This window comes from Protopterus annectens, chromosome 11.part0 (assembly GCF_019279795.1).
Source record: "Protopterus annectens isolate FY-2018-M chromosome 11.part0, PAN1.0, whole genome shotgun sequence".
In the NCBI taxonomy this organism is placed as follows: Eukaryota; Metazoa; Chordata; order Ceratodontiformes; family Protopteridae; genus Protopterus; species Protopterus annectens.
The window spans coordinates 434994739-435002801 of NC_056745.1; the positions used below are offsets into that span (position 1 = coordinate 434994739).

General features: G+C 42.8%; 1 protein-coding gene across 2 annotated transcripts in view; it reads left to right on the forward strand.

Moving 5' to 3' along the window:
* DOC2A (double C2 domain alpha) overlaps nt 1–6963 on the forward strand; it is a 1042537-nt gene extending 1035574 nt beyond the window's left edge. For both annotated transcript variants that reach the window (XM_044087933.1, XM_044087934.1), the window contains one exon: nt 5586–6963. In XM_044087933.1, coding sequence (XP_043943868.1) covers nt 5586–5722 — 137 coding nt within the window. In that variant the 3' untranslated portion in view covers nt 5723–6963. The remainder of the gene's footprint in view (nt 1–5585) is intronic.
* The last annotated feature ends 1100 nt before the right edge of the window (nt 6964–8063 follow it).

Genomic DNA, 8063 nt, shown 5'->3' on the forward strand with positions numbered 1-8063 from the left:
CTGATGTTTCCTTGGACAGAGTGATTGCAAGGGCAGAGGTGAGTAGTAGTACCCAGGCTGACAGTGAGGCATAGTTGTCAGAGAATACCAGACTTCCTGTGGAAGGGGAACTGGGAAGGGTTACAAAGAGAGAGTTGAGACAGGCTCACCTCTGAGACCCTAAATTACAAGGCCAGAGGGAGGTAGCCAGGAAGGCACATGATTCTTAAGGGAAGGGGGATTATGTATACTGGGACCAAGGGTTACTATATAGAGAGTGGACCCCTGAGGGAGGGCTAGAGAGTGAGAAAGTATAGCAGTTGGTAGTACCCAAAGCCTACCATCTGTCACTTATAGCCATAGCCCATGATATTCCCTTTGCAGGTCATATGGGCATTAAAAAGTACAAAGAGATGTATTATGCAGAACTATTATTGGCCTGGGATTTCCAGAGATGCAACAGGGTACTGCAGGACCTGTGAGCAGTGCAAAAAGGTAGGCAAGGTAGGGAGACAAGGTGAAGGCTCCTTTGATGCCTTTGCCTGTAATTGGAGCTGTTTAAGAGGGTAGCTATAGATATTGTGGGGTCTCTGAGTACCCCAAGTTCCACAGGGAAAAAGTATATCCTAGTGATTGTAGATTATGCTACCAGATACCCCAAGGCAGTGGCTCTGTCCTCCACTGAGGCAGAAAAGGTGGCAAATGCTTTGTTAGAGATTTTCAGCAGGGTAGGTTTCCCAAAAGAAATACTGACTGGCAGAGGTGTCAATTTCATGTCAGACCTGCTGACCCCCACCATCCCCAGACTAATGGTCTGGTTGAGAGGTTAAAGTCTACACTAAAGACCATGCTACAGGCATTTGCAGACCAGTTTAAGTGGGAGTGGGACAAACATTTGCCCCATCTGTTGTTCGCTTACAGAGAGGTGTCCCAAGAATCCACCGATTGTTCACACTTTGAGTAGCTGTATGGGCATAGGGTGAGGGGACCTCTAGATTTGATTTGTGAGGAGTGGGACGGCGAGTGTGAATCCCACAAGGAGTCTGTTGTGGCATATGTCCTAAATCTCAGAACAAGGCTCAGGGAACCCATGGGCTTGGCCCAGAACCTGGCAGAAGCCCATCAGCAGAAAAAGGTCTGGTATGGCAGGAATGCTCGAGCTAGAGAGTATGCTGTAGGGTAGCAGGCAATAGTTCTCTTTCCTGTCAGACACAACAAGCTGCAGGCAGCTTGGGAAGGATCCTTCAAAGTGGTAAAGAAGGTGAGTGATGTTAACTACATGGTAGAACTGCTAGCAGGAGGCAGGGGCAAAAATTGTACTATGTTAACATGATGAAACCTTACCATGAAAGACAGCCTCTTGTGCTGAGTATTTGCAGTGGATGGCAGGAGGAGTCTGAAGGGGATCTTGTGAATGATTTCCTCAGTGAGCCTCAGACTGACATCTCAGTGGAAGGGGTAGCAATGTCCCAGCAGCTATCCCCTACCCAGGTTTGAGAAAGCCAAGCAATGTTACAGGAATCTGGGGGCATGTTCACTGGGAAACCAGGGTGCACCCACCAGGTGCAGCACCATGTGGATACAAGACCCCAGAGGCCTATTAAACAGGACCCTTATAAGGTGCCTGAGAGAGTCAAACAGACTCTGATGGAGGAGATACAGGAATTGTTGGAACTAGGGGTAATCCAGGTGTCCAGCAGATTCTGAGCCTCCCCAGTGGTGCTGGTACAAAAGAACGATGGCAGCAACAGGTTCTGTGTGGATAACAGGAAATTAAATAGTCACACAGAGTCAGATGCTTAAGCTTACCCCATGCCTAGGACAGATGAAGCCCTAAAGCAGCTGGGTGGGGCTAAGTATCTCACCACTATTGATCTTACTAAGGGCTACTGGAAGGTGCCCTTGACTCCCACCACTAGAGAGAGGTCACCCTTTGTGACTCCTTTCGGCTTGTATGAGCTCATGAAGTTGCTCTTTGGGATGAAAAATGCCCCAGTGACTTTCCAGAGTCTGGTAGATCATATCCTAGCAGGAGCAAGAGATTTTGCCCTTGCTTACCTGGATGATATTGCCATCTACAGCCATTCCTGGCAAGAGCACCTTCAGCATGTCAGGGAAGTGCTGGGCAGACTACAGAGGGCAGAGTTGACCATTTAGCCTAGTAAATGTCAGGTGGGAATGTCAGAGGTCTCCCACCTGGGGCATAGAATGGGGTGTGGTAAGATCAGGCCAGAACCTAATAAAGTGGAAGCCATTCAGGCGCAGCCTGCCCCTGTACCAAAAAGCAGGTGATGGCATTCTTAGGGACAGCAGGGTACTACAGAAAGTTTGTCCCCAGTTGCAGTACCATAGCTGCTCCCCTCACAGACCCGACAAGGAAGAACAAGCCAGATAAGCTAGTGTGGACTCCAGCATATGAGGAGGCATTCCAGAAGCTTAAAGGACTTTGGGAGGACCCCCTGTGTTAGTCAGTCAAGAATTTCTTTTGCAGGTGGATGCTTCAAACCATGGGGTGGGGACAGTACTCAACCAGGTTTCTTCAGAAGGGGAAGAGCACCCAGTAGTATATCTCAGTCATAGGCTCCAACCCAGGGAGGAATGCTATGCAGCTGTAGAAAAGGAATGTCTAGCCAGAGTGTGGGCACTGCAGAAACTTCAGCCTTATCTGTATGGTAGGAAATTCACTATAGTCACAGACCACAAACCTTTAACATGGCTACATTGAGTCAGCCAGCAAAATGGCAAGTTACTAAGATGGAGCCTAGGGTTGCAGGCATATGATATGACAGTGCAGCACCACAGTGGGGTTAGCAATGCCAACGCAGATGGGCTGTCAAGACAGGGAATGGGGTAAGGTATTCCAATTAGGCTCAACTCTCTCAAGCAACATTTCTCAAGGGTCACTTGAAAAACTAGATTGAGTCTTCGGGGGGGGGGGGTGTCAAGAAAGGAGATACTGCCAGCTCAGGTATCTGGAATTTTGTAAATAATTATATGCCATTTGTAAATATCAACATGATTCATATGCTTGGGTTACAAATGTATTAGAACTGTATGGTATGTGTAGATCAAACTGCTGGTACAGAAGTGTGTGTGTTGAAAAGGGTTGCAAAGTACTGAGCTTTAAAAATGTATCCATAGTCTACCCTACCAGAACAGAACAGAAATGTACATACACTATTTTAACCGTTTAGATGTATATATTTTAAAAGGGGAAACTGGAATATAGAAGATTAATTTGCAAAACTTCAGAAAAATAGTTGAAATTAAATTACTTTATAGCCACAGCATAAAAATGGATGTTATCTTTCAGTTTCAGTGCAGTTACAGACGCAATGTATAGAACTAGAGGTACACTGTATTGTCTTGGAAGTGTTTTTATTGTTTTATGACTTCCAGGATCTGCCTTGGATCTAAGAAATGCCTTGTCTATGTATTTTCGGAGGTAGATGCTAAATGCTACCAGCTGCATCATTGGGGGTTTTACCTGGAATAGAGTCAGATGATAAGAAGTGATGTCATTCTGCAAGCTGTCCCAGCAGTAATATTTGGGATATTAATTTAAGAACTCTCTGAGACAGACTGTGTATTCTGTATTTTTCTTTGACCTGACAACATCAGGAAGACACACTCACCACATCTGCCTTGCTTGCACTGTAAGTAAGGTACTGTAATAACTACTTTATAGTCTGGGCGGAAGGGGGCATAGCTAGTAAACCTGTCCTAGCCTTTCCCATGTGTGTGTGTGTATATAAATCAAACCTCAAAGTGTGTATATGTCAATTACTTGGGCATGGACATTAAGTACTGGTTGGACAGAGAGCTGGAGGTCTTGGCTTGGCCACTCAGCTGAGAGCTCAACCCTATAGCTGTGCCAGTGTGGGATCTGGAGAAAGAGGTAGAAACCAGCCCCATACTGACTGTGGTCTCTGTGTGCTCTTAAGGAAAATTTCACTTGATGCAGTGTGTGTGTACCTGTCATCCTCTCATTGTACGTCCCCCACTGTTGCTAGTGGTGAGGAATGAGGCTCCTTGATTACTGGGCCAGAGGTGAGGCATCACAATGAAGTCTGAAACTCAAACGTTTACCAATATTTTCTGACTTCAGTCCTTGTTGATTTGTAAGTGACTTGCAAGAAAACCTCAAATTATAAGAGGAACACACCAGAAATATGAGGCAAAAATCAGGACATTCTGTGAAAGTCTAGACAGTTGAGAGGTATGGTGGGACAATTTTCTATTAGTATATTAAGTACAATAACTGTTTTAGCTCTATTCTTCATTTTTAATTCAGCACCATATTATACCATGTGAAATGCATTGTAATTGATTGCTGGCATTTTAGCTATGAACAATTGTGTAGTCTGACAGTTGTAGTGGCTATAAATCCTAGAATATCCTGCATCAAACTTCAAAGCACTCTAGTTCAATTCAAAAGGATGGCAGGTGTCACTTCTGCATGCTAGAGTTATTATAATCTATTCTTTTAGGCCTGTCTTTCTCTCTCCCCATATTGAAATATGGTTTTCATACTCTGTATGGAGATCAAGTCACCCACAGACCTAGACAAGTATAAAATGCCATACTGCAGCACTTCTTTTAATTGCAGGAAATTCTGTAATTGTACCAGACCTGCTTTAATGGCAAATTCATCTAAACTGAAGACAGGATATTAAATCATTTAGTGCTGCAGCTCCACTATGATGTCACAACTCTGCTAGCCCTGTTGTGATGTCAGCCGCAACAGAATCTGCAAACCAAAGGTTTAAGAAAGTGTTAATATGTACTGCAGATTTCTGACTCCTGTAACACTGCTGTAAGTGGAATGGAATTTTAGGATATGCAGTCATATTTCAAATTGAGAACATGCAGAATAAGTCAAACAGGAAACAGTAAGAAACAGTATATGAGCAGAAGTTCATTTATTAGCAAGTTATTCCATCAAAGGCTGTTTGGTCCAGAATGATATTCTGAATGGGCTTCCAACAAAAAATATCCTACATGAAAGGCAAAGCCCCCTCTCACCCATGCAGGAGGCTGTGTCCCCTCTACTCCTAAACAATAGCCAGCAGTGAAGTTACCAAATCTCAGAGTTAACAGCACATTTGTTGAAGCTAGTCTGAGCTATCAGTCTTGACCGAGCAGTCTTTGACAAGATAAAAGAACAGACAGATGCACAATCTCCTTTGCATTATGGCCACAGACATTTTACATGCCTTGACATAAGATTTGGTAACTTCAGTGCAACAGTGATTCGTAAGTACCTATGCCACTTCTGCGACATAACAAAACACTCTTGGCTGTATGTTGCATTACTCTCAAAATAAACTACTTTGGTTTCTTATGAAATGCATTGGCTTCTCTTGTGAATTTAATATAAAACATGAATTGATTGCTTTATTGTTGTACGTGAGTTATGGTAAGTTAAAAGTGCATTAGAATGAACAAATAAATAAAAATGCATTTCTTCACTGGAGGCACAAACAAACTGAACCAATATCTGTTATTTCTCCAAAATTTATCAAAAAGAAAACAGAAGAGCATCTAAAATTGTTCTTATTGAATGCCTTTTTTTATTTTTATTTATTTATTTTATTTTTTTGCAGGTGGTGTAACTTTGGGTATGAATGCCAAAGGGGAGTGCCTGAAACACTGGTTTGAGTGCATCAAAAACAAGGACAAAAAGGTGGAACACTGGCACACACTAACCAATGAGCTTCCAGGATCCACGTTCAGTGATTAAATGGCTCACTTCCTGATTGGCTGATTACCACAACAGGAAAAAGGGACAGAAAGAAAGAGAGAGAGACTAAGAATGGAAAACAAGGCAGGTGAAATCAATATTCGCCAAGAAGTTCTTGATGGACTGCTGGAAGCAAACTGGATTCTGTCCCCACATCTGCCAGCAAGTTTACAAGCACTGAAGAACTAAAACCCCTGTTCTTCTCTGTCCCCAAAGTGTCTTCTGTGTGCATTTTTGTTAAGAAAGGCTTCCATTTTTAGCACAGCAGCACGCAGTTGTTTTGCACGTTTACACTAAAGTTTTAAAAAAATCACAATCCCGTTTTTTGTGAGGGTGTCGATCTGTGGTACGACTTTTTTTAAATGAATGTTATTTTTGTAAAACAAAATTTGCAAGAAAATGTTTTTTTAAGCATGCCGTTCAGCTAGCTGGTTAATGTGGTTTGTGGAAAATTAACCTGTTCTCAGTCACTTTAGTAAATTCAGAAACTATCAAGGCAGGCATTTTGCAACTCCACTCCTCAAAAGAAATCCTTCAAGAAATGACTTTACATACCTCAAAGCCCAGTTTCAATTATCATTCCTACTACATCAGGTGCACCTTTTGCATGTACCACAAAAATATTACTAAGAAATGCATTCTACCATGCTGATATAAATAAGAAATGCATTCTATCATACTGCAGCAAAGATTTAAACCCTGGTATTTCAAGAAGCACTGTGAACTCAACACAGTATGGTACCCACACCTGTCAACAACTTAATATTTTAAGTCATATAGTTTTCAGGTATCAAATGTTTCTACATTTGTACTTTATTCTGTCTCACTGTCATATAGCTTGTATGTCAATACCACTCAAAGAAAAGTTACTTCCTCCTAGATATAAAATGTATTGGGGTACAATATACAACATAAAAACATTCACAGCTACTGACAACTCAGAGAAAACATACAAAATTAGAACTCTTCAGTCTGCAGTCAGTACATGTTCAGGGTTCTAAACAACTTTTCAGGAAGACATAATGTTTTCACGAAACTAAAGAAAAAAAATCTTGACTGATGCAAATGTCTGAAGAAAACAAGACAGAGGCATTTGTATGCGCTACTGCTAATCATTAGCAGTATGTTGGCCCCACTCTTTATCTGCATATCTACCTGAGATGATCATAAGCTCATAGGAGGTTACTAGGCTAATGGCCCTGGGGCCCCAAGCCTAGCCAAGAGTTTATCCCCAAAAAAGAAACTGCAGTCAGCACCTGTCACTCCTGTCAATGAGGGACAAAGGTGGAACCCCTGGGTCAAATCTGTGGCTTCCCATCCACTCATCAAGGTTGTGCTTAAAGAGGGTCAGTGAGGTACTCTGACATGTATGGGAAGTCTAGTCCAGAGATGGGGCAGCCTCTGGGAGACAAACCTGTCTCTCCAGCAGGTTTTGTTGATGCCACATATTAGATTTAGGCCTATTGAGTGGGTAATGCGCAAAGAATTAGACTTATGGATATGGAGCATCTCTAGTAGGGTGGGTCCAATATTGCCTTGTAGATGAGACACAGATCACCTCTGAGCAATCTGTATGATACTGAGTAGAGTGATAGTGATTTGAGCCTGTCCACATAGGACAAGTATTGGAGGCCATGGATTCACTTTGTGTGGTATTTGTGGCCTTTCCAGTTGGTGAAGGTGTTTGGAGATGTATATCCCAAATGGGGCATTATACTCAATTATAGGTTTAATGAGGGAGGAGTACAGAGAGGTAATAACCTCCTTTTTTCTGGATGCAATCCCTTTAACTATGAGATGAACCAAGTAAAAGGCTTTTCTGACCACTGCCACCACATAATGGTCAAATGTGAGATTGTTGTCAACCTGAGTACCCAGGTCTCTCACCACATGTTGTGTGGTTAGGGGATTGCCATTGATGCGGTAATCAGTATGGGCCATGTTTTTGCCAAATGGTATGATAATACATTTTTTGCATTTAACTTAAGGCCATGACTTTGGCACCAGTTATTTGTAGCTGTGAGACCCTCTTGCAGTATGTTAACATAATTTTGGGAGTCAATGATAGCACTCAACTTACAGTCATCTGCCAACTTGGTCAGCCACAGGCCCTTTGTCTTTGCCTGGACCTCTAAGACGTAGATGCCAAACAGTAGGGGTCCCAGGACAGATCCCTGGGAAACACCACTAGTGATAGGTCTGCTGTCAGAGGTGGTGGAGCCTATTTTGACCTTGTGGGTCTTATCTGTGAGCCAGTTGGCCACCCATCTGACTAGATAGGGAGTAACACCAATTTGTGTTAGCTTTTCAATGATGCCCAAGTGGGGGACTGTGTCAAAGG